Source organism: Drosophila arizonae, chromosome 2 (assembly GCF_054131065.1).
Source record: "Drosophila arizonae isolate 15081-1271.41 chromosome 2, UAZ_ARI_1.0, whole genome shotgun sequence".
NCBI lineage: Eukaryota > Metazoa > Arthropoda > Insecta > Diptera > Drosophilidae > Drosophila > Drosophila arizonae.
Window position 1 is genome coordinate 5277164 of NC_142922.1, and position 27566 is coordinate 5304729.

The 27566-nt window shown below is 40.2% G+C and overlaps 2 protein-coding genes across 2 annotated transcripts in view; one reads left to right on the plus strand and one right to left on the minus strand.

Annotated features, from left to right (window-relative positions):
- 2mit (leucine-rich repeat-containing protein 2mit) overlaps positions 1 to 16012 on the minus strand; it is a 34678-nt gene extending 18666 nt beyond the window's left edge. Inside the window, exons 1-2 of the mRNA XM_089462768.1 lie at positions 15813 to 16012; positions 14777 to 15320 (exon numbers count right to left, since the gene is read on the minus strand). The gene's annotated coding sequence lies outside the window, so the exon portion shown is untranslated. The remainder of the gene's footprint in view (positions 1 to 14776; positions 15321 to 15812) is intronic.
- The window catches only part of timeout (circadian regulator timeout), a 92599-nt gene extending 65281 nt beyond the window's left edge, over positions 1 to 27318 (plus strand). The window contains exons 12-18 of the mRNA XM_018000229.2: positions 20180 to 20266; positions 20372 to 20420; positions 21020 to 21161; positions 23631 to 23836; positions 24152 to 24240; positions 25343 to 25546; positions 25605 to 27318. Of these exons, the coding sequence (XP_017855718.1) occupies positions 20180 to 20266; positions 20372 to 20420; positions 21020 to 21161; positions 23631 to 23836; positions 24152 to 24240; positions 25343 to 25546; positions 25605 to 27241 (2414 nt within the window). The 3' untranslated portion in view covers positions 27242 to 27318. The remainder of the gene's footprint in view (positions 1 to 20179; positions 20267 to 20371; positions 20421 to 21019; positions 21162 to 23630; positions 23837 to 24151; positions 24241 to 25342; positions 25547 to 25604) is intronic.
- The last annotated feature ends 248 nt before the right edge of the window (positions 27319 to 27566 follow it).

The following is a 27566-nucleotide window of genomic DNA, read 5'->3' on the forward strand; positions in this document are numbered from 1 at the left end:
TTTTGGGCGAAATGATTGTCAATTGGACGGCGACACATATGCGAGCATGAGTGTGTGTGCGTGTGTATTGGTGTGTATGGTATTTTTTACTTAAAAGATATATAGAATTGTATATAGAATAACCATGAAGAAACAAAGGATATTTTACCATGGAGTTGATATGAATCTATAGAAAAACTAGCAGAGCTTCGACCAGGAATTTAAAAAATTGTTTAGTTTTAAATATATGCTTTTGATGCAAAAGAGACCATAATAAAGTGAAATGTAAGCCAAATCTTTATTGCTCATCAAGCTATAAAAGCTAAACCTTTAATTATCTAGCGCCCTAAAGCTGCCATTAAAAATACTTTTTGATAATAACAATAATAATAATAATGTGATATATATCTGCCTTTACGATGAGAAACGACTCTGGCTTAATTCTCATATTTCACAAGTTGCGCCAATTTGCCAAGGAGTGGAGCAGAAAACGTTTTTGGGAACTTTTACTTATGACTTATATGCTGGCAACTTGAGGTCGCCGTCGCCGTCGCCATCGCCGCCCAGTTGTTGTCTTTATTAATGCCCTGTGGCTAAACGCGCTGCCAGCCAACCACCAAACCCAAACCCGCGCTACGGTGGGGCAAGCCAAAGCAAAAACACATAAGTAAAATTCGTAATAAACTTGTGCTGCCTTCTCTGCTTCTGCTTGAGCTGCTGCTTGGGCTCTCACTCTATGTGTGTGGGGATTTTATTGTTTTATTTGTGTGTAGATTTTCATGTTTGATTTTTCCTTACATTTTTGTTTTGTTTTTGTTTTTGTTGCTGCTTTTTGTTGTTGTTGTGTGCTGCTTTTATTTGTTAAAATGTGTAGTGAAAAATCGCCCAAGGCTGTGGAAAAGAGCCGCAGAGGCTCTTATGTTAGGGGTCCCTTATACTCTGCTAGAGGTTATATTATGAATATTGGGCTTGAAATGTGGAAGCTATAGAAGACGATGTCTTTGATCCGTATGAGTTAAATATTCTGTAGTATATGTTCTACGGACTTAGTATATGAATTCTAGTGTATGTATGTAATATAATATATAGGTCTAATGCGCAAAATTCTATAGATTTTTGGTTTATTATTTTCTGCAACTATTTATTAAATAATTTATTTTTATTTTGCTATTTTTTTTTATTACATTTTTTTTTTTTTTTTTTTTTTTTAGTTTTTTAATTTTTTGTCAAATTTTACATTCATAATATAACCCATTGAATTCTGAAATTTGTTATAAGCTTCCTTTCAGACTGCTGCGTTTTAAAGAGCATAAAAACTTCGACTTTTACTTTTACTCTCTTCTTCTTTCCCCTTTTATTTGTTCCATTTGACTATTTTTTCTTTGAATGTTTTCCAGTTGGTTTCGTCTCTGGCTTCATTTTGCTAACTCAAAATCAGACAAAACACACAAAAAAAAAAAAAAAAAAAAAAGAGATATTTTAATAAAAAATTGTGGACTGGCTGTCTGGCCTCGAATGGGGCAACATTAAGTTTTATTGTTTTACTCGCAGTTTTAACCCCTTGCTGGATTGACAAAGCTTTTTATGAAATTGCAAAAGTTTTTCAATAATGCGGCATCTACTATTATGGTTGTTGTTGTTGTTATTGTTGTTTGTCATCAGCCTATGCACTGCACAATAATCAGCACTCAACTCGAGTAGGAATCTGATTGTACAGCATAAATTGCATTTTGGCCAAATGATTTTGACAGCTTGACCTCTAACAGTTGGCCGCGAGCGACGGCTGCTGCTGCTGCTGCTGTGGCGCCTGCTCAACTGGTGTCACTCTGTCATATATTTTCTAGCCTGCCACATAAAGTGGCACAATGATTTTCTAATAATTTGCCAAATTGCCTGTGCCCCGGCCATTAAATCTGTGATACGTGTCTGCTTCAGATGGCCATTCTGGCATTTGGACTGACCTGATTGCCAGATTAGGCCCACGCACACACACACACACATACACACACACATACGCACACATCCACAAACATTTGACAAACGGCTGAACAACTAGCATTATGTGCTCCAAATTGTCAGCCTCAGAGATATGAGTGGAAGCGCTAAGCAGTTTAGCTACCACAGCGACAGCAGCCCCAAGTGCGAGTGTGCGTGGTTTGATAGTTAAAGCCGTTAGTCGCTTGCTTTAAGCCAACTTCTTGCGCTACTCCCACAACATGGCCAAAGAGCAAGAAAAATGAAAAAGAAAGAAAGATGAAAAATCTGTGGCTAGTGCAAAATCAATAACTCGGATTGCTCTTCAAGTGGTTTCACATTGCAGGCACTGCCCAAAACGAGAAAAAATATTTTAGCCCACGCACACACTGAGAGTGCTCTACATATGTGTGTGTGTGTGTGTGTGTGCTGTGCTGTGTGTTTTTGTGTCGTCAACTTGGCTGCTCTGCTGCTTTGCGCCTTTGTTCCTTGGGTTGCCATGCGTTGCACCACAAAACAATCAAAACGCTTAACCAAAATAAGACCAAGGTACTATGATTTGGTATACCCTGGAAAATATTCCCAGCTTGGGTATAATGTGTTCTAAGACATAAAGCCTCAATAAATAAATTGTAAGAAAATAAATAAAATAATAAATAAATAAATAAATAAATAAATAAAATATATGAAACATAAAAAAAAAACAAAAACAAATATTAAATATTAACAAAAAATGTAAAAAAAAAAATGATTTAAATGTATTACTTAAGTATATCTTTTCTGTGTGTTGCAAAGCTTTGGACTTTAATCTTCAAGCTGAAACTTTTACTTCTATACCATTACTTTGCATTGCCTATATATCCCAACTATACTAACTACCCAATCTATCCAATCTTTAATATATATCCTATATCCTATTTATTCTATATATCTATTCTATATCCTGTTTATTCTATATTTCTCTGTCTCTCTCTCTCCTTCTCTCTCTCTCGCTCTCTCTCTATCCCATCTGTACATCTATTTATAGCTTATGCCCACTTTTTAAAGGCCATGATTGGAATTTTGTGCTTATAGTGCTTGCATATCCTATTAATTCTATATTTCTATCTAGCTATCCTATCATATCTAGCTAGATCACACACAAATTTATTATAAAGTCACATCAATTTGCCTTGTCTATCTATCCTAACTATCTCATCTATACTATCTATCCAATCTTCTATATCTATCCCATCTATTTTATATTTTTATCTATCCATCCCAGCTAGCTGTCTATCCTATCATATCCTATGCTCAGTTTCTATGGGGCACTATTGGATTTTTGTGTTTATAGTACCTGCAGCCGCATAGTGGCGCCACTTGAACCACCCAAGCACCACCACCACCATCATCAGCACTCGCAGCCGCACTGCACATTTGGCTTGTTATTTTGATGCTGGTTGTCAACGTTGGCTGCGTTTTGTTTTGTTTGCTTCTTTTTATATATTTTGTTTCTGTTGTTGCTTGCTTCGGCTTTTGTTTTATTTGGGGGCTGTGCCATTGTTGTGTGTCGTGTGCTCCTTTGGCTAACTTTTGGCATTTGGTCTCTTTTAATTTTCATAGCCGTGGGGCAGCTGCTTCCGTTGCCCCACAGAGTTGTCAAGCGTTTGTTGCTTTGTTAACAAGTTTTGCTATCGATATGAGGGGCCAAGTTTTGATTGCACTGAATCAACTGTACCAGATTGAGGTCGTCCCCCAGCACTGGGCTGAAAATTAGCACATCTGTTTCGGCATTCAATTGCTCTGCAAACATTTATCAGCCAGGCACTTGTCAGTAATACGCGCCATTAACATTAACGCACATTATGCCCCATTTTTCAAGTATCAAATTATTGTAAGGGCAGTGGAGAGAGAGAGAGAGAGGGAGAGGAGCTCCCCCAGAGGCAGCCTTTGCAGGCTTTGCCTTCCGGCAGACCGCAAACTTTAAATATTTACGACATCATTTCATGGCCCACAAGCGCTGCCGTTGAACCCTTAAAATTGCCAGCGCCCAAATGCTGCCAGCTCTCCGCGCCCAGCTCCCAGCTTCAATGATAATTTCCATTTGCCCCTCACAAAAAAAAGTATATATATATATATAAAAAATATTACACGCATAACTGTCGTATTTTTTTTGAGCTCCTGCTCCGCGCAGTCTTCGGGCATGAAAACAAAAATTAGGCCATTAAGGCATTTACCAAATGCGCCGTGTCCTCAACTGGCCCCGGCTCCAACCTGGGCCGTGCTGATTCGCTCCTCGTGGGCGTCTTTTTATGTTGAAATTGAAATTAATGTGGCGGAAATCACAAGTTCAACACGCAAAGTTAGCGACAGAGGCAAGCAAGGGTTCGTTCGCCTTAAGCATTAGCCCCATGATATATGTCGGTAATTTCTGCCTTTCTCTGCGTCTTACGCTCCCCGCCGATGGAGGATTGCCCCAGCAATTAGCTCCACTAGCTCGTTATGACTGGACGTGTCTCTGACCCGCCGAAGAGTCGCTCCTGATTTAAGATCAGCTAGGCGCACAGAAGGCATACTTAAGTTGTGGCTGGTGCGCCTGTCCTTCTGCCTCAACGAACACAAGTATTTATGGCTCAAGTTGGAGCTTCAGAGTAAACAGTAACTTGAGGTTGAAGTGATTTAGGTACGTTCGAATGTGTCCTGCTTGAGCTGAGCTCCTCTATATATATTTAAAGAAAATTAAATAGGTTTTGTTTATTGCTGCATTCTATGCAGAATTTTTGTTGTACACATTACTCATATAACTTGATTTATTAATCTATCAATTTCAATTACAAGAATATACCCTCTTCAGAATCCGTTTGACGTACTGAATGAGCATTGAATAATCCCATTACATCATATGCTATATGTCGGATTTATGCCCATTTCGTCTGCTCCATTCTCATTTTAATCTTTGACAACTGCCTTCAAGAAAAAAATTTCCAGTCGGTTGGCTTTCCAGAATGACCATTTCTCTCCCTCAGCAACTCTCGGAAGTATGTTTAGCCAAATGTCTCATTATCTCTCTCTATCTCTCTTGCTCTTTCTCTCACATCTATTAAAACTATGTTCAGCAAACAGCTACCTTTGCGTATCTCTCTCTCTGTCTCTCTCTCTCATGGTATAAATAGCTACCTTTGAGTATCTCTCCTCCTGTATATGTATCTCTCTCTTTCTCTCTCTCTCTCTCTCTCCCTCATAGGAGAATTTGAAACTGTAAATGAGAAGCTTGCAGACAACATGCGAACTCTCGCGAATGCTATGCTATGCAAGCTCTCAGCCTTACACCAATACAGGGTTGTCGATATTCGTCGAAAGAATTTGGCAACCCTATGTCTTTTGATAGAAACGGCCTAAAGGCCGTTGGAGAAAGATCAAGAGAGGTACAGTTAACTCATCAAATGATATGATATGTGGGTGACCACCGCCTGGGAGGCAAGCATCTTTGAATTACTTCATTGTAAATGTAAAAGAACTGAAAGGGAGCGATGAAAATATGATGGAAAATAATGCATGTTTGCTCATGTTCTCCTTGTATGTTGTTAAATCATGTTGAATTTTAAACTCGAATCGATTGCTGAAATTTGATTCTGCTGCCAGCTTTGTAATTCTCTTCTTGAACAGAGAACCATAATTGTAGTTTCCTAGAAAAGCTTGCTTAATACCACAGGAATTAAAATAAAATGATTTTTTGTCCATTTCTTAGGTAGGAATCAGCTGTGTTTTAGCACTCAGCTTTTAGCTCAGTAATAGTTCTACCATCATAGCATATTATATAATAGTGAATTGTGCTTATTGAATGAACACACTCTCCTCAGCCTCAGCCCCTAAGCGGCAATTCAATCTTTGTCTTTAAAAATGAAATGAAAGGCGGCTGGCTTAAATAGAAAAGCTTTCATTCATTTGCTATATAAGGAGAATATGCTTTTTTTTTTTTTTTTTTTTTTCATAGAATACTTCAGATATAATTCATAATTTTGGCTTTAGCAAAGGAATAGTTCGTTGGCTGTTTTGCATATTTTTTAAATGCTTTGGGCCAAGGCAAACTTATTGCGCAATTTTTCATATTTTAATGGGAAAACATTTTGCCTTGCGTCCAAGTTTTTAATTTGTTGTGCCGCTCGCCCACACAGCTGCCGCAGAGCACCCACTCACGCCACGCACATGCCCACGCCCACGCCCCTCACTGCCTCCTCACTCCAAATTTTCTCTTGGTTTTTCCTTATTTTTTGTGCTCGGCTTTCATTATAAGCCATAACCGTTTGGCCGTGAGGCGCAAAGTGTCGAAAGTGCAGGCAGCCGTGCGCCATTCTGTGTGGGCGTGGCATATAACTTTTTACTCCACCCCCACCGCTAGACGTAGCGTTAAGCAATTTAAGCGAGGATCGCACGAAGAATAAAGCAAACATGTTGAATATTTCGAGCCGCAAATGTTGATGTATTAAATTCGTTTTGGCTTGCCGAGCATTTTCTTCTTTTTTTCGTGGCATTTAATTTCGATGCATAAATAATAAGTGACTGGGCTCTCGAACAGCTGCCGGTTATGATGTGGCAAAGTGCAAAACACTGCCCAGCAGCGCCCTTTGACCTGCATAAATAAGCAGAGAAAAGGATGTGAAAGCGAAAACTGCTGACAAAACTTATAAATCCCAGATATCCTGACCTTAATGCTACGTTGAATACCAAATGATGATGCCACTGGTACCGTTACCTTAGCTAAGTGCGTGTGTGTGGCGTGTATGTGTGCGTGTGTGTGTGTGTGTGGAGCACTGAAAGTCAAGTCGAGAACATAAACATAAACAGCATCAAGGCAGCTGCAAGTAGGATATCACAAAAAAAGAGAAGAAAAAATCAATGTCAAAGTGCTGGCTTGAAACTAACACTCAGCACACACACATATACATATATACGCCCGCTCACACCTACACACCTTGATGTCTCATAGGTGCCCTGTGAATGTCGCCTTCATGATGGCGGGCTAACTATGCGTATACGCAACGCAACGCTGAGTGCCAACTAAATATTTTCAAGGCTAACTACACAGGCAAACAAATAGTCGTATATCTAGAGGTTTCTATGTGTGTATGCGTGTGTGTGTGTGTATGCAACCAAAATCTTTGTTTAGTGCTTTGCGTCGCTGGAGCCCTTATTGTTTGCCACTTTCAAGGATATTGGCATTTGGTTAGCTATTTTATATACACATACATATATATATCGAGTATATATATACTATCTACATATTTGCTTTTTTTGTTTTTGCATTTCGCCTTTTGCAATTGAACCTTGAAATGGGATACGTCAGAGACGCCCACGCAGCGACCCGCATAGCCTCAGCCTCAGACTCAGCCCCGACTCTGCCTCAGCTCTGCCCTCTTCCCCCCGCCTTGCTTTGCATATTTTCACTATTTCTCTCCTGAGGGGTCGCTCCACTGAGCTACGTGACTTTACGTTTAGGTTGCGACAGCAACAGCAACAGCCACAGCCACAGAGTGAACCGCAACGTTCCAGGCTATATAAATAAATTATCAATTTATGTTTTATGATAGAGACTGTTGGGCAAAAACAGTTCAGCTCGTGGCTGCTCCAGTGAAGACTCTTGACCGCACAGCGAAATCGCATAGTTTCCCATTTAAATTGATATATATTTTTTTTCGCTGGCTGCCAAAAGTTTCCGTCTCGAATTTCACTTTAAACGAACTTTTCAGCTGGATTTTCATGTAATATTTGATTTTACTTTCATATATATATTTAAATGTTCTGCTCTGGGGCGCTTGTAGCGTTGGATAGTTTCTTGTCAAAGTTGACGTAAAATTTTATGCTTTATTTTGTTATATTTTTATACTGTTTTCTTATTAAATGTCAAATTGAACTTAACAGGTTTTTTAATCGAGTAAAGAAATGATGTTTGTCAAATGTAATGCAATATTCTCAAGGCATATTATTTGCCCAAGGTGAAATCCAATTATTTTTTGTACATTTGTTTTCATTCAGTTTCAATTAATCTCTAGGTTTTTTTTGATACATAAATAATAAATATAGAAAAATGAAAATGTGAAATATCTATGACGGTTCGCTGTTTGTTTCCTTAAATTTCAAGTTTTGAAAGAAATTGAATTTTGTTATATTAATATAAAATTAAATATTTAAAAATATGTTTATACATAAAAAAAAAATATTTGCAATGTAATAATATGTATTATAATATGCTTTAAATTATAATCAAAACAAATATATTCAATAAATAAATATTATTGAAAAATAATTGAACATATTTTTTATATTATTAAAAATCTAAAAAATATATTTAAAACGTAAATAAATATATATATATATATACATCTATATTATATATATATATTCCTCATCTATATAATATATATAATATATATATATATATATAATATATATATATATATATATATATATATATATATATAATATATATAGATATATTTTTTTTTTTAATATTAAATGATAATATAAAAAATATATTAATATTCTATCAAGCATATGTAAATAAAAAAATATTTTAATAGTATATTTTATTTACATATTAATATTACATAAAATATAGTGTTACAATTGTTAATAAATGTAAAAGAAATATTCATATATTTTAAAAACATTAAAAAAAAAAAATAAAAAACATTAAAAAAAATAAATAAATAAATAAAGCTAAATTATATGAAATATCTCATTAAAAATTTATGGAAAATTGATAAGAATATTCTGTGAAATAGTATAAAGGGAAATCTAGCATGCTTGTGTTTAAGAAAATACCAAATCATTGAGTTAATGCTGTATTCAATGGTTTAGATTTTTCTTTCTTGCGCTAACTTCACAGTGATTCACATTGAAATACAAAATAAAGTGCATATAATTATAAACTTCAATTGTTACACATTTCTATTTGAAATGAACATAATGCACGCTAGTCTCTAATGCGGTTTTGTCAATTGTGCAATTGCTGCATTGCAGTTGATTCTTCTGCCCAATTAAATGGAACATAAAGCGCGCAAACACGCACACACACACAAAAGCACATATATATATATGTGTGTGTGTGTGTGTGTGAGCGTATTGTCTGCTTTGCCGCTAGCGCCGCACAAGCGCTCGTAACGCGGCTGTTTCTACATTTTTATGACATTTCCGATGAATACAAAATGCTTAATTAAATGTCGTGTTGCATGTTCTGCTTGCTGTTGTTGCTGTTGTTGTTGTCGCTGTCTGCTTTGCAGCACAAATTGCCGGGCTAGGCTGGCGGTGGCAAGAACTTGCCTTTGCTCCAGCCACAACATCAGCAGGAGCAGCAGGAGCAGGAACAGCAGCAGGAGCCGCAGCCGCCCCTTCAGCTGGCGGCATGTGATGACACGCATAATTTATTCAATTTTCGTTTTCATGTGTGTGTATGTGTGTGCGTGTGTGTGTGCTTTAGCCTGTGTTGGCTTCGGTTTCCTGCTGCTGCTGCTGCTGTTGCTGCTGTTACTTCTTGCTGCTTCTCTGAGTTCAGGTTTTTTTTTTTCGCAGCTCTAATGCTTAAATTACACATTCAAATACACGCTGGCACGCGCACACACGCACACTCGCATACACACGCTCACGCACACGCACACGCATTCGTCGCAGTCATGTGCGACATTTTTGCTGGGGTTGGGCTAGCTTTTTGCCTACGTTTTGTTTCCCACTTGCGCAAATAATGATCCCCAGACACATTCTATGCCATTTTGTTGTTGTTGTTGTTGCTGCTGCTGCTGCTTTGTTGTTGCGTATTTACTGCAAAGATTATTTGCAATGCCTCGTTGTGCCCCATTGTGCCGTATCTCTGTCTGTCTGTCTGTCTGCGTGTCTGTCTCGATGTCTCTGTGTCTCTCTGTGGCATGGCAGCTCCATAGTGCGCGGTCGCTTTGTCTACAACAAATCACTTTGTTGGCGCAACACTTTAATGTCAGGGATTAGGCATTAACGTGAGATTTGCCAGCGTGCGTCCTGCTTTCCTTTATGGCAAGCCATTTGCATTATACCTAAGCAAGGCAGGGCGAGCAGAGAGAGAGGAAGAAAGAGAGAGTGAGGGAGGGAGAGTGAGACAGACAATTATTTGAAGTCTGCTTGAGCTTTGGCTAACCATTCTTAGTGTTTTGTTCGGTCTTCCTATGGCACCTCAGTTGGCATTGGTAATTGTGCTATATTTTTAAAATACACTGTGAGAAATGCGAAAGCTTTAAGCTGTTAATACTAAGAGGAAATTGTGGCAGAGTCTTCAATTAATCTAGGACCTAAGTAAAAGTCTATTCTCTCTATCTCTCCCTCTTTTATTTAATTTATCTGAGAACTATGTGCAAGTATACTCTCTCTATCTCTCTCCTTCTCTCAGTGAACTTATGTAAATCTAAATCTTTCTCATTTTTTAGCTGAAAAATAAAAAATAAAAAAAATGAAATAAATACACAATTTAAATTTAAGCTCAGCTCAATTGAAAACTTTCACAAGAAAAATCTTAGTCAATATTTTCACTCTAAACAAAAGTCGTTGACAATTTCTCTAAGTGAACTCTTATGAATAACGATGTTTGCAAATAGAGCCACAATTTGCTGCATGTGTTTGCTGCATGTCGAGTGCATTTTCCGAAAGTAAATTTACAATTTCTGCTGAATGAAAATATGCGAAAAAAAAAAAACAAAAGAAAATTTCGCATAAAAAATAAAACATTTGCCTCTGCTAAATAAATTGCAAATAAAGTAGATTTTGTTTTGTTTTACAGTTATTGCAAAAATTTGAGCGCAATTTCTGTTATGAATCGGATCAAGCGCCAATGCTTCATGGTCGCCTCAAAAATCTATCGCCTGTTTTTCTGCTGGCTGTGCATATTTCATGTTGCCCTCCACCAAAAGGAAATAAAGAAAATGAAACACATTTTCATTTTGGTATTTGAGCTTGCGATTCGGCGAACTGGAGATCAAAATCTGTGTTTTATTTGCGCTTTCTCTCTCTCTTTCCTTCTGCTCTTTCGCTATTTTGTTGCAAAAATGTTGTGGGCTTGGGGTTGGGGGGGGGGGGGGGGGGGGGGGGGGGTGCGTGTGCCGCCCATGAACTGCAAATTGCGCACGCAAATTGTCTGCTTAAACGGCCTATTCTCGACATCAGCTCGACGTCTGTGTCTATTTCGCGCCTGCAAATCGTAAATCAGCGCAGATTATTGTTGCTCCTCCTGCGAGTTGCCCATTTGCATTTGTATCTTGAACGCGTTTTTCAATTTGAGGCAGCTTAAAGCGTCTTGCAGTTGGGTGCGGGTGCTGCTTCTTCATAAATATGCAAATTGTGCCACGCACCCCCTCTGCATGTGGGTGGGTAGCTGCGGTTGCCGGTTGCCGGCTCTACCCTACCCGCGGCTCTACTCCCCTGAGCTTTGTGCTTACCTTGCCAAGCCACACACAGGAGCAGGGGGAAGTGTATAAAAATATTTGATTATATGCTACCTTACGACTGGCTGTACATTTGCTCAACTAGCTGCCTGGCCAGGTCGCCCACGCCGCCCACTTCGCCCACTCTGCTCCAAGTGGGTAAGAGCTAACGATTTTGATTGTTATGTACATATAACTCGATGCTCACGGATTGCAGGAGTTGAAGCAGTGGCGGGTGCGGGTGCGGGAGCAGGAGTCGCAGCCCTCCGCTCTAACCGTAAACAATGTAGCTCAAGTGGGGACTGTTGCTTGGCTTTGTGTTTGTCTCAGACGTTGGGGCAATTGGGCGAGCTTGTGTGCGTGCGCTGTCGTATTACTCATACGCCATGTTGCGGCCGCTTTGGCTGCTCTTTAAGAGGCACTTGGCCAACGCCCGGGCATGTTTAATTGAGTTCATCTAGAAGACAACCGTAATAGGGCAACGACGGAGGGCGGGGGGCATGGGCATGTGCGTGTAAGTGTGCGTTATCTGCCCATCTGCGTTGTTGCCATCTAATTAGACATTGTGACTACCTTAATTGGCTCAAGCGCTTGGACTTTATAACTTTTCGCCTCTGCCACATACAATGCCAAATGAATATTGCTTTATCTGCCATCGAATATCTCCCTCTGCATCACTCTCTCTCTCTCTCTCTCTCTCTCTCTCTCTCTATCTCTCCCTTTTTCTGGCTCACTCATGCTGTTTGTTGTCTCCTCTGCTGTCATACATAAATAATATGCCCAGAGGATATTCATCGTTTCATTTCATTTGATTTTCATATTTTCGTATTTGTGCTTTTTATCACAAAGCAGCTTTGCATTCTTCATTTGTTTGTGCTGTTTGTGTGCACATGAATTTTATATAGCAGCGCACAAACAATTCCAAAATCAATAAAATTAAATTGAAAATCATAAACTGAACTGAACGGCAGCCAGACTGAGTCGCAACAATAACAACAACAGCAACAACAACTATGAAACTAATTCGCTTCGTTTGTTTCTCTGCTGCAGCAGCTGCATAAAAAGTTTTCGTTTTTATTTTTATTTATTTTTTCAAAAGATTTTTGCTGTGCCCAAACTATGTAGACTGTATCTATGGCTCCGTCTCAGCTAAATCCAACTGGAATTTAATTTTTAGTTTGTGTGCATTCCATGGTGACTTTTAAGTACTCTCCTTTGTGTAGAGAAATTGAGGCAGATAATGTGGTTGGATTTTTCTGAGATGTGGAAATATATTTGTGATGAATTATTGTCGTGAATAATACTAGTTGCCAAATATGATCGATAAATTACTGTTGTCTAGATTATAGATAATAAATCTAAAGATACAAATAATAATATCGATAAGTTTTTGTTAAGTAGGTTATAGATAAAATATCTCTATCAATTTGTTATTTATATAAGCTATCTGATATCTTTTGATAATAGTGTATATTCTTTGGTATTACTTAAAATTTCTTTATAAAACTTTTAGTCAATTGGTTTTACAAAACAGCAAAATGTATAATGTATCGATATGTATCGATAGTTTGATATGTTTCGCTTTGTAGTTTTTTTTTTTGTTGAATGGATGAGGATGCAACTACATTTTTATTTGTAATAACTTTAAGCGGAGAAATAATCAAATAAGTTATCGATTTTTATCGATTATTGCCTAGAATGTCCACAGCAACTGTCCGCTTTGCTTTGAGTTCTTATCTAATAAGCCAAGTGAAGTAATCATGGCCTAGAGAACAATATTGCATTAGCATTGACTTTGTCGTAAGCCAACTTACAGAGTTGGCCAATCCGATTGTTGTAGTTGGCAAGTGGGCATAAAGGTCTCGCTCTGCATAAATGTTTTGTTACAATTCAGCTGCTGCCTAGAATCGAGTTGGCTTCACATTTGTGAATTGACCCTCGTAATTCCCAATTGAATCTTGCTAATTTTATAATTCAATTATCGACAAGTAAAACTTTTCACTGCCTACATATGCGCACAAAATGTTTGTTTTAGTTTTCTCTTGAACCTGTGAAGCTGCCTGTTTCTCTCTCTCTGTGTGTGTGTGTGTGGCATTCATAGTTGCTTAATTAATCAAATTGCGCATTTGATTGCCTGCGGCCTTTTGATTTCTCTAAATAAACTCGTTCATTGCACTTAATATCTTTGGATTCAAATTGAATAATATTATTATTTCGAATGGCGTTGATTAAATCAAATAATAACAGTTTCCATTTGACGTGTTTTACTATTTTCTATTCAAGTGAAATAAGCTGAAATTTTATGATAGATTTTTGGTTTGTAAGCTCTAAAGAGCTTTTGGGATTGATAAATATTGAGGCTAGCATTATTTATATGGAACTCGAATCTGGGATTATCTTTAATTATCTGTCTCCCTCTTTCATTTGCTTAGTATTTTGTATCTTTTGTATTATATTCTGTTTTTATTTTATTTTCTAAACGTTTTCTTTCTCGCTCTGCCGCATATCTTCTGATATATCTCTTCTATTCTCCACTATTCTATTTTTTTATCTTTTAAGTTCTATCTGCCATCGTACATTCTCCATTTTCTATTCCTCATCTTCTATCTTCTATATCTCATAACTTTCTTTCTCTACTATCTAGCATATTCTATATATCTATCATATCATATCTACCCTTTCCTAGAGTATATTTTCTTTTTTTCCTTCGCCCTTCTATATTCGGTTTAAGTTTCTCTCTTTTGCCTCCCTTCTTCTATTTTCTCTCTTCCATACTCGATCTTCTATTTATCTATCTCTATATTTTCCGTCTTCTGTATGTTTCTAGCTGCTTTCAGAACTTTTCTAATAAAACATGCATTCTTTGCTCTGCTCAAAATATTTTGAAATTTACTTACATAAAAGTCAGGTAGAAAAGCAAAGACAAATATGAAAATATAATTTTAAATAAAAAATCACTTGAGAACTTTTCTAATTTACGCATAAACTTTTGCTGCGCGTTTTAATTATGTTTTCCCTTTCATTTTTGTTGTTGTGTTGTTCGTCTGACATTTGTTTTCAATTCTTTCTGAACAATGCAAACGGACAAGGAAAAAAGAAAATTATGTTGCAATTAAGACATACAAAAAACAAAACAAAAACAGCGACAGGATATATAACAGGAGCAGGAGCAGCAGCAGTAGCCGTAGCAGAAGGAACAAGAAGAGGGGGGCGGAGCAGCAGCTCCAAAATGTGCATGAATTAGCGAGATTTACATGAAAATTTCATAAATATGTAAGCGACGTGGACAGGCCCCAAGCGAGGGCGGATGAAGTGTGATAGGGTGTGTGTGTGTGTGGGTGTGTGTGTGTCTGTCTGTGTCTGTGTCACGAATTCAAGGTACGCGCAATCAAAGCAAAAATTACCTAATTAACATAATCCGCAGTGGCCAAATGAGGCGATGTTTGAGCTGCTTCTTCTAGCTGCTGCTGTTGGTACAGCTAAAGGGGGCGTGGCCAGTAGCAGAAGCTGTGTCTGTCGTCTGGTCGCTGTGGCCGTTGATTAGCGTTTTCCTTTGGGGGCCAGCGCAGCGACGTCCCTCGCCTCTAAGCGGCTTTGCACTCGCCGCTTCCAAATCCTCGGTGATAAGTTGTCCTGGTGTCCAGCAGGAAGCTTGAGGCTTGAAGAGCGAAGCTCGAAGCTGAGGCTGTCCACGGGGCGACAGCCACTGATTAATATACAGACGTTTAAATTTCGCTTTGCGCTTTACGCTTTTGTTTTGCTTTTCGGTTTGTTTTGGCTTGCTACAGCGTTCGTTGCTTTTTGTTTGTTTTCTTTGGACTTTAATTTATTTTGTTCCTCGGTTTGTTTTCACAGTTGAAGCACTACAGTTTGATGCAGCTTGCATTTAAATTGAATGTTCTATTTGAACAGAGCAGAGTCATAAATTTCGGTTTGCAGCTATCTAAACTAGAGAAATATTTGTAAGAGAGTTTAAATCAAATTTAATAAAAATAAACTTATTTAAACTTAATAGAAATGTATCAAGGAAACTTTTGCTTTTGAGCTCAAACTTAATATATTTATGCTTTTGTGTCTCTGGCATGCAGGAAAAACTTGTGAACAGATAAAAGAGAAGAAGCAGGAGGAGAAATGAAACTAGCAGCGCACAGAAGTATGCTATATAAATTTATGAATGACTAAACGAAAACATCGCCAGCTGAGTCCTTCAGCTGCTGCTGCCGCACATCCTGTGCGGGCCATAGCAACAAAAGTCACACAGCTTCCTTGACGCCCTGATGTCTGCCAAAAAGTTTGACGTCTGCAGCTGCCTGCCACACGCAACAACAAGCTCGGGCATCATAACAAAGCACACACACACACACATACACAGACACAGACACTCGCACACACACGCATTTAGCATGTGGCCAGCATTTGCTCTGAGTTATATATATTTACGTTTTTCTTTGTTTATTTTTGTTTTTTTTAATTGTATTCTTTGTTGTTGTTTTTTTTTTTTTTTTGACACTCGTAATTGGCTTTAGGCCATTTAAGCGCTGAGCCTCACTTTTGTTAGTCACTTTTTGGAACTGTTCGCAGGCACTGCACGCGTGTCCTTGCCGCTCACGGATACAGCACTAGACTGAGCTTAGCATGCGGCCAGCGCTTGCTTTTAAGCTGGCACGACTCCTGCGAGTCGCTAGTTCGAATTTCGAATATGTTTGTGCGCCTGCGTCAGATGTAGAGAGCGAGAGAGAGAGAGACTTCTGGGCTATCTTACTGAATAGACCTCCCACTCTCTCCCTCTCTCTCTCTCGCTCTCTCGGCGAGTGTGTGTCTCCTTGGCGCTTTCTCTGGCTTGTTTTGTTATTATTATTTTCGCTTATCGCTGCTGTCGCCGTTGTCATCACCTGTTTGCATTTGGGTAGTCCTTGAAGTCGACTGTTTGCAGTCGCACGCATGTGGTGCGCCAGGATTATGTCCTGTCCACACAAACACAAACACAAACACTAACACTAATGCAAACAAACACACAAGCACACACAGAAGCAGTTGCTTAAGTAGCAGCTTTGCGTAGACAATCGGGACAGCTTAGGCCACATCAGCAGAGCACCTGGCCGACTGCCTCATTGACTTTGGCTGTTGTCGCCTGCTGGCCTCTGGCAGACAAACCACATTATGTAATAATGTTTCACTTGTGCCTCGCATTTGTTTGCCATGGCCGGCCAGGGGGCGTGGGTGGGGCTCGCCTGGTCAGTCTCAATGCTGCGTGTTAAACTTCAAATTAATTGCTGCCGAAAAATAGTCCTTATCAATGGTGTGAGCGGACAACTCTGTCTGCTGCAGACCACAAACCCAACAAGCAGCACGTTTGCCACAGCCAGCAGCAGCAGTAGCGGCAGCAGGAGTGGCAGGAGTAGCAGCAACAACTGCAGTAACTGCAGCACATACACTCGAAGAATGAGTTGAACAGAGAGAGCATTTTTGATGGTTAGAATTAGCTTAGTTATTTTTGAAGTTATAGCTTGGTATACCCTATAAAGGATCAGGATGTGTGAGCATGCTGCAGCTTGTCCAAGAGCTAAGGACTATTCGAATGGAATGTTCTTAAATATTGTCAATCATTTATCTCTCAAGATATTCGCCTTTGGGCCTGTCAGAGTCATACTCTGGTCTTTGTTTAAGAGAAAGAATTTAGTAAACAAAAATACCGTAATTTTCACTTTTTATAAAACGCAGATCTGAACTATATATTTATGTCTATTACAAAAAAAAAAAAAAAAAAATGTTTTAATATTTTGGCTTAACTTTTATTTTTTTTTTATATACCATAACATTTTTTATAAAGTCTATTTTGGTTTTTGGAATCAAATATTCATCTCTACATTTTTTTATATTAATAATTCGTATAATTTAGTAAACAAGTTTTCTGCTACATTTGATGAAAATTTGTTCTAATTTTACACAAGCCAAAATACATATCATTTTTGTGTATACACAAAACCAGACAAATTTAGCTGGGCAAATTTATATAGCTATATCGTGTTCCGGAAATAACGACGGTCTCTTGAGCATCGGTGTCATCGGTTTACAATGTTTATCATTTAATAATTTGCTGAATTTTATTAGACAATTTTCAATTTACATATAATTTCAATTGGAAAAAAAAAATCATATAATATTTTAATTTTCTTCTATTCATACCATGAGCTAGCTGTGTTTAGCATTACTTTAGTATTCTCTCAGTGCACGAGAGTTAGACAAGGTCAGGTAGGTTCGAGTGGGTGTGTGTTTGTGTGTATGTGTGTGTGCATAAAAGTCATTAAGTGTGGCCAGCAAGTGCAGGGCGCAAACAAAAGCTAAGCAACAACAACAAAAGCAACGTGAACAACAACATCAAAATTGACGCCGTAACGAGGTTCATGTTTAATGGCCTTGTTGTTCGCCTGGTCTCTGGTCCCTGCTCCCTGGTTCCCGGTTCCTGCTGCCTGCTGGTGACTGGCAACTGGTAACTGGTGACCGGCGACTGGTGCCTGGTGCCGGGTTTGCTGTTTTGCCGGTTCAGCAACAAAGGCAAAGGCAGCCCCGAAAAGGACATGCACTAATATCGTTTCAGTGCCGTTTGTCCTTAGGTCCTGGCGTCCTTTAGGCATGCACGTTGTCACCGTATCTCGCTGTCGCTGTCGCAGCTTGAACCTGACACAGAAAATTGTATTTTAATGATGGGGCACAGCAATGTAGCTGGCGCCCAACCCTACACTCTCACTCTTTCCCTCTCTCTCTCTCTCTTACTCACGCTGTCTGGCGCTGTGCACATTCAAGATGTTAATATAGCGACACACGCTGCAGGTTGCGTTCTCGCTGCTGGCGCACAGCGCAACTGCATAATGAAGTTGTAACTTGTACTTGCAACAGAGGGCCATTTTTTTGGGGGTTTGTTGCCATTTTATGGCGCTGCTGCTGCTGCTTCAGCTTCAGCTTCAGCTGGCAGCAATGGCAGCCACACCTGTAACAGTGCCCGGCTGCTGCATACCTGCAGTTGGCATCCGCCTCAGTTGGCATGCAAATTGTTGTATTGCATTGTTGCACTGTTTAGATCCCGGCTCCCTCACTCTCTCTCGCTCCCGTTCTCCCCCTTTTTTTATCCCTCCCGCTCTCTTATTTCTCTATAGCCCTGCTAGCATCCCTTTGAGCTGCTTCTACTCCACTTGATGTGTAGTGCGCTCTTCACAAGCTTTGCATTTTATACCCTATGCCCCAATGTGGGATAGTGTAGGTATACTGGGTATTTGAGTTATATATTTTTTTTCTACAAATATTAAACCTTAATTGAGTTTAAAAGGTCGGAACGGTTTTCTGTGGGATTTGCTTTATGTGATTAGTGTGAGAGGAAATTTTAGGGACTCTTGGAATTAAAAGAAATATGATTGGATAATGATTATTAATTATAGTTCAAAGATATCCCAGACTTGATATAAAACAATATTTTTCCTGCTGTCGATTATTATTTTCTTTAAATGACTTTTTAAATAAAGTTATAGCTTAAAAAAGAAAAGGAGAAAAAAAGAACAAACAATGTATTTAACACATTAAAATAAATATTTATAAACCAAAACTAAAAAAAAAAGAAAAATGTATTATAATTTTTGGCCTTCCAAATAAACGCTGAAAATATTAGAGCAAAGTCTGCATACAAAACTCTTTAATAATGCAGAGAGTATCTCATAGTTTGCCTCCAACATACGCCACATTTTTCTTTGTTGTAACTGTGTGCGTGTGGCTGTGCCTGTGTGTGTGTGTGTGTGTGTGTGTGTGTGTGTGTGTGTGTGTGTGTGTGTGTGTGTGTGTGTGTGTGTGTGTGTGTGTGTGTGTGTGTGTGTGTGTGTGTGTGTGTGTGTGTGTGTGTGTGTGTGTGTGTGTGTGTGTGTGTGTGTGTGTGTGTGTGTGTGTGTGGAGTGTATTTGGAGTGCACTTGTTTGTGCATTGCTGCAGTCGTAATTATTGTTAATGGCCATTTGCCAAGCGCTTGTTGTTCTGACTTAAATCAGAACAAATTCATTTGAGGTGGACCCAAGCCACTCAAATAATGATTCACAACTGAAGTGAGTCATTAACAGGGCGCATCCCCATCTATAAGTGGGGCTGTAGTCTCAATTAGCGCCGGCTGTCTTAATGCTCCACGACACTAGACCGGAATAAGTTGATAACTGGGATGTCTGTATCTGTATCTGTATCTGTATCTGTATCTGTATCTGTATCTGTATCTGTATCTGTATCTGTATCTGTATCTGTATCTGTATCTGTATCTGTATCTGTATCTGTATCTGTATCTGTATCTGTATCTGTATCTGTATCTGTATCTGTATCTGTATCTGTATCTGTATCTGTATCTGTATCTGTATCTGTATCTGTATCTGTATCTGTATCTGTATCTGTATCTGTATCTGTATCTGTATCTGTATCTGTATCTGTATCTGTATCTGTATCTGTATCTGTATCTATATCTGTATCTGCATCTGAATCTCTATCTACATCTGTATATGTATCTGTATCTGTATCTGTATCTGTATCTGTATCTGTATCTGTATCTGTATCTGTATCTGTATCTGTATCTGTATCTGTATCTGTATCTGTATCTGTATCTGTATCTGTATCTGTATCTGTATCTGTATCTGTATCTGTATCTGTATCTGTATCTGTATCTGTATCTGTATATGTATCTGTGTTCTATCATCTTTCTGTCATAATTCTAGGGTATATCACTCATTCTATATTATACAAAAGATGTATGATTTCATTTAATTAAATTTTGATTTCTTTTGCAGTTGAAGCCGCAGATGAGCCGAACGAGAATGAGAATGAGGACAATGCCAGCGAGGAGGATGTGGAGAACGAGGAGTTTGGCGAGCCAGGCAAGTGTTGAAAAACTGTGTGAATATACGACAAATGTTTTCGCAACTAATGGCATTTGGGTGTTACGTCTGCTGCCCCATGTCCTCTTCCCATTTCTAAAACAGATAATGGACTTACGGAGAAAACGTTCAAATTTGAGGATTTCGCTCGCAGGTAAATTAGCAATGGCCACAAATGTCTCCCAAATTCCATTCAGTCCCAGCCGCAGGCCAATTTCTATTCCCATTCTTTTTTTTGTTTTTTTGTGGCCACATTTTATTGGTGTTATTTGAAAAGTTTCATTGATGGTCGTGCTGAAAATTGTAATTGTAATTTTAATTGAAAGGCAGAAAGCAAGTGGCAACGCACAGCTCGTGGCTACTAATTAAGGATTAGCGTCAGAAATTACTTGTGCCCAAAGTTTTATGAATGCCAAAAACTTGAATGCCGCGCGCACAGCTGCCGAGTGTTGGTGTGCGGTGTGCGGGGAGGGGAGTGGTTGTACTTCTAAATGCCCACAAACAGCAACAACAACAACAACAACAATTATATTATTTAATGGCGCTGCGGCTTGTATTTAAATTGTGCCGTTATTATTGTTGCTTTTGGAAATGTTTTGGAAAGTTTTCGCTGCGGCTAAGCGTTCAAATCATAATTAGCTTAATTTTGCATAATTTAATTGGTGTCTCATCTCATTATGGATTTAATATTTTCTTGCTTAAATCAATCCCCTCCACACACACACACACACACACAAACACACACACACACAGACTGCTGCATCCGAAGATCGTGCGTGCCTGCACTATCGTCCTGACGGACTGGGCCCAGATACCGACGCGAGCGCTCAAGGCGGCTGTCACCATATTGCATCGCATCGCATACGGATGCTCCTGTCCGGGCATGCTCTACCAGGTGAGTGAACCAACTGTTTAAGAACTGCCGCCTGCTGTCTGCCGGCTGCTGCCTGCTGCCTGCTGCTTTTAATTCAGTTTTTGCGCCGAGACGCAGCTCTTGGCACATAAATCAAAGTCAAATGCAAAAAAGCGCTCTGCGGCTCAGCAGGGGACTCTCCAGACTCCACGGTCTGCAGTCTCTAGTCTCGAGTTGGCCGTTGCCCGTTGCCCGTTGCCAGTCTAGCTCGCAGGCGCCCGGTTTTTATTTTCGTCATCTGCTCCGCTCAGTGGCTTCGTTTTTATGGTAATTTGTACAAATTAAGCGAACCTTTTTTCTATTTGTGGCAACCACAAACGATATTTACTGCGCCTTCTTTGTATTTTTCAACGAGTTGCCACAACAGTCGCTGCTCCGCCCACTTTGGGTGCTTGTTTGTCCCATTTCGAAGCCCTTCTGCTGTCAGCTGGAATTTGAACTTTTTAAGCCCTTTACGCGCTGCCTTGAGCCCCTCAGCATTGCTTGCGTTTTACTTTTCAGCCACTGCCGCGTGTCGCCGTAGTGGGAGTAAGCGGCTGAGCGGCACGGAAATTAAGCATTTAAATATGCCTGTTTGTGTTGCCAACACAAGTTAGGGTGTGCTGGGTATTTAGCGTGCCGATGTCGCTCGAGCAGCTGTTGAGAAAACGTGCGGGTTTCTCGAAAATATATTCCAATATATATTAGAGTGGGTTCTAATGTAGTCAGAGTGCATTGGATATAGATGATAAGCAGGTAGAGTATATATTGTAATGTAATTACGTATATAACATTTGGTATGGGATAAGTTGCTGGCGTATTCATATAGAGTTCCCTTCAAAAGTTAATACTATACTATCTATATACTACCATACTCAATCTATTTCAGTTCAATTTCAGTTAAAATTGAAACTACATTAAAATTTTAAAGTGAAACTCACTCAATTCATATCAATTTATTAACTGTTTATTTCTAGAACGTATATGTATATATATGTCTGGAAAAATATATTTTTTTCGTGATATAAAATTATTCATATCGATATAATTTAAAATATAATTCGCTTATATTTGATTTATGTCTATTTTCCTCGATATAAATTTATTTCTCTCGATATCGTTATTTTCTTGCAATATAAATCGATTAGATTTATATAGATATCAATAGATATCTGTCGATACAAATGAATTTCTCTCAATATCAATTAATTTCTAGTGATAGAATTAAATTTCTCTCGTTTTAAATATACTTATTTCTCTCAATCGATTTCTCTCGATATAAATCTAATTTTATCAATACAAATTAATTTCTCTCAACATAAGTCGATACCTCTCTATATTAATGAATATATCTTAATGTATAGATCTCCAGAGCTAAAGACCTCTGCTGTTAGCTCTTAAATAAATAAATCTCTCGATATAGCTCGATTTCTCTCGATGTAAATCGATTCCGCTCTTTCGTGATAGATATTGTCATTAACTTTTGTGTATCTAATCTAAAGAGTTAAAATTTTCTCATTACTTTTATTTTTAGAGTATTTTGCTATTCGAATTTCTAAAAGAAGTTTTTTATTTTATTTTTTGTTAGATATTTTTCTCTATATACATATATATATATATTGTATGGCTCTTTTGTGCGCGTTGGCTGCTGCTGCTTTTCACGGCTGGCAATTAAACTTTTCTTTGAGCAGAGTTCATAAATCACATTCAACGCCAGGCGTCGGTCGTGAGCCCTCAGAGGCAACATTATATAACTGACTGGCTGGCAGCTTAAGCTGTATTTTGTAAGCGATATGCGCCTGATCACCGAAGTAGCCAACAAATGGCGCATTATGTGAACCGAATAGCGTCAGACATATGGAATGAGTTGGCTTCAGCCTGGCTCTGCATACCCCTTCTGCCAGCTTAGCCGGCTCTGCAGTCTGCTATCTGCTGTCTGCTGTCTGCTGTCTGTTCTCGGCTGCTGTGAGGGGAGACATGTCCAGTGTCCATCAGATGTCTTGCTGGAGCTGGCTGAGGCAGGGCTAAGCAAGAGTGGCATCATATGCAAAGTCAAAACCACTAATGGGTCTGCGCAATCATAGGATAAATTAAATTTCAAATACGGCTGGAATGGGAGACTTCCAGCCGGGGCGAACAACGATACACAATGCGGAGCAGAGGGCGGCATAGGGTGTGCCTTGGGTTAGGGGTATGCAAGCATTTATAAACTTTTGCCGACTGCAAATGATATCTTGCTTTGGCAGCAGCCACAGGCACCGAACCGCAGGCGACAACCGCAGGATAGCAGTCGCCTCACGCCCCCGTCACCCCCCTGAAGGACAGCAGGGCAAAAGCTTTCGACTTGTGGCTAGTGTCTTTGTCGGCACTTTTCATTTAAATATGAAGTGACGTTCGTTGTCTTCTCATCTCTCTCTCTCTCTATCTGTCTCTGTTTGTATTTTTCTCTATCTCCCTCTTTCTGCTACACAGGCGAAGCTGTTTCGGATCTTTCAACAAGTCTTCAGCGTGGAACGTGACGCCCATCAGGAGGAGCTGCGCCGCCTGGGCATCTATGTGGTCCGCAAATTTGTCGAAGTGGCACCAACTAATCCAAAAATCTATGCAGAGTTATTATTTTACAAGACCGTACGGGAGGCCAACGAGCTCGAGACGGGCTATTGTGATGCCTATGAAGCGTGAGTAGTGGTAGACTAGATGGGCGGGCCAAAGGGCCAAAGGGCCAAGGGCCAACGGGGCACAGGGGACTCTGCCTTGGTGGCACTGTCACATTGGGGTTAAAGGCCCATCAGCACAATGGGCACATGATTGACTGAGTCGTTGGCTGAGGCTGTCTGCGCCTGTCGTTTAGCTGCTGCGACTAGTTTTGGTCGTCAGTCGGTCTAGGAGGGACTGGGAACTGGGAGGGGGGCTGGCAACAGTTGATAAATGATGCTGGGCGTCCAGTTTGAAGAACTTGTTCTGTAGCCTTCCATTCATTTCGGTTTTTGCAGCGGCACCAAGGGCGCCTGGAGCGAGGAGCAGGAGATGGAGCTGCGCTTCCTGTTCGAGGAGAATCAACGGAATCCCGAAACCGATAAGGGTAACTATGACAAATACTCGACCAGGGGCCACAACTGCCCCAGCCTGTAAATTAAAACCCAATTTACGCTAAATGAATGAAAGCAATCAAAACGTTCGAGGCACAAGAGCGGGACACAAAAAGACGGCCAAACAGAAAACAAAATTGAATAGTGACGTGCATGTTGTCGAAAGATAAATACCCTTGATGATGTGTGAGAGGGACAATAGAAATGGCTTATAAAGATGATATATTTTTAATGGGATTGGATGTGATAGTTTCTGATTGAAGAATCAAGAATTATTCTATTAAAATATCTGGTTTATATAAAAAACATTTACCTAAACTAAAATGATTAGTAAAGATTTTTTTAAATAGAAAGAAATATATAAATTGCTTTGTAGAATGAGAGAGGGAAAATGAGAGTATATTTTTAAGATACTGTCTATATACTATACTCTATAATATATCTCATTTGGTATATTCTTTTCAATAGTCTAGTCTATAGAGAAATAAGTAAAGGTAACAGTTTACCTATATGAAAATCTAAAAATTTGAATTACAGTAGGATCATGCTATAAGGACACCGCTTATAGCGTCCGTACGGTTATGTTAAGGAAATTGTGTTCCATACAAATTTATACGTTTATAGCGTTTTCCGGGTATAAGGACGGTATCTTGAACAATGATATAATCGGATTCTACTTTATAACTTTTATAACATTTTAAAGTTCATGAAAGTTCTATACTTTGATAATAATAAATTTATTCCAAGACAGATACGAAATACATAGGTAAAAAATAGATAGATTAATGAAAAACTTCTAGACAGAGATTAAATCTTATATATGGACAGTTGAATATCTAGATATAATGGTCAAAAAATATATATGTATATATGATTTTAATAATATTTATGTGTACATCATAATAATATATTATTTGATTAATAAATATGTGTACATAATATTTCATTTCATATCACATAGCCAATAGACCCTCCACTAGAGTATATAGAGAAAAAAAAAAAATAATAGAAAACAGAAACCAGTTAACACCACAAAAAAGCAAAGCAACAGCTTTAATCTAGTCGAGTGTGCGTGTGTGCTTTGTGTGCTTTCAGATGTGATTGATTGGATTCTGGACAATTTGGTAGACAAGACACGCACACGACGCGGCGTGCTAAAGAAGCTGAAGGAAATGGGGCTGCTCTTCAAGGCGCCCACAAAGCGATCGACGAAGGCGGCGCTGGGTGGCAAGAATCTGTGGCAGCCGGAGGAGGATGAGGAGCTGAGCGGCTTATACGATCAGCATCGCCTGGAGCCAGGTGCGTCATTTCCTGCCGCCCACTTTCAATTAAAACTTACCCTTGTCTCTCTACCTAGACTGCCTGCAGCGCATTGTGGATGCGTTTGGTGAGCGGCGGAACAAGCAGCAGATACTGAAGCGAATGGTGCAGCTGCATCTGATTGCGGACAAGTCGGAGATACTGCCAGCCAAGGCGAGCAAGGGCAAGCGGAAGCTAGCTAAAAAGCAGGAGGGCGGCGTTAGCGACGAGGAGTCGGAGCAGGAGCAGGAGGATTACATGGAGGAACCAACATTTGGCGAGCCACTGCCTAGGGCAAAGGCCAAGTCCAAATCCAAGCCACGAGTTCGTGTGCGCACGCCCTTGGATGTGGGCACTGTGCGCGCTCTGATCGCCCAGGTGGATGCAGAGGCGCTGGACTGGCTCAGGGAGTGCCTGGAAGATGCCAGCGAGGATGCCGAGGAGGCGGGCGAAGACGATGATGGTGTGCCGCTGCTGCCGCTACTCGATAGCCAAAAGGCTGCCATGGAGCAGGCAGACTTTCAGAAGGTGCTCGTTGCCCTGGGCATGCAGCCGCCCATTGTGGGCATGGAGAGCTATTGGCGCATACCCACTTATCTCAATGCGGCAGATCTGAAGCTGCGCGCCAAGATTGTAGCCGGCGAGGAGGTCGAGCCTGATAACGACAGCGAGGAGGAGTCCCAGCCAGCGGGCGACAGCGAGCAGGAGGACGAGGAGGAGGAGGACTACTTGGATAAGCGCAGCAGGCAGCGCCAGCAGGCGGCGGCTCAGAATATATCAGTTCAGCAACAACAACAGCGCAAGCTGGACAGCCTGATGTTCAACAAAAGCGACGACGAGGCCGAGCAGCGCAAGCCGCCAGCAAGGGCCAAGGGCAAGCGCTCCAAGAAGGGCAAAGCGAAAGCTAAGCTGCAACAAAAGGACTCCTCGGACGAGGAGGAAGTCAATGAAATAGCGCGCAAATTGGCACGCAGAAGGCGACAGCCTGATGTGTCCAGCGAGGAGTCCGATGCAGAGCAGGAGACACAACGGATAGCTCAAACGGTGCGGAAGCAGGAGAAGGAAAAGAAGAGGGAGCAGGAGCAGAAGCAGGAGCTGGCTGGCAAGCCAAACACGGATGATTTATTTGAACAATTGAAAGCTAAACGCGCCACTAAAATCAAATTGAAGGATATGGTTCTCGATGAGGCGAGCCAGCCGGCAACAGATGGGCTGGAGCCGGGCGAGCAGGATGATGCACTCGAGTTCAATTCGGAGGGCTTTAGGGCGCGGCTGCTAGAGCTCGAAGAGGAGGAGCAAGAGCAAGAGCGAGAGCAGCCAGCCGAGTCGGAGCATGACAAAGAGAATGCCACATTGCAGGCGAATAACACAATCAAGGCAAACTTCTCCTCCGCCTCCGCCTCCGCGAGTGTCGCCTCGTCATCCTTGCAGCGCACACGTCGTGCTAATGTAATTGACTCGGATAGCGACAACGATGATGCTGGCGCCATGCCTGCTTACAAGACAAACAAACGCCCACGCAGCGACAATGAGCAGGAGGATGGCCAACAACGCGATGAGCCCGACACCGACGACGAGGATATCAATTTTCTGGCACGCAAGAAGCCAGCCAGCACCGAGCCGGCCAAGCGACGTCGTCTGGCCATCATCGATGACGACGACGACGACGGCGTTGATGGGAATAATGATTTCTAGAATGTAATTAACTTGGAACTCTGATTTTGCTATTGAATAAATGTCACACTGCAGTTGCATAACGCGCTGAGAATTAATTGAAATTGTTGTTTCCCCCTCCTCAGTATAGACTCAATACTCTGCGCTGCACTCTCAGCTAACCAGCTGCAAGGATGGCCAATTGAACAGTTACGACTTGATTGGCATATTGCATTCCATACGATGTGGACATTGATTAGAAACGATGGCCAATGTGAATTTCAACAACAAAGGCTAATGAATGTTACCAAATTTGATCTGGGAGGGAGGGAGAGGGAGTGTGAACCAATAGAAAGCTCAGATGCTA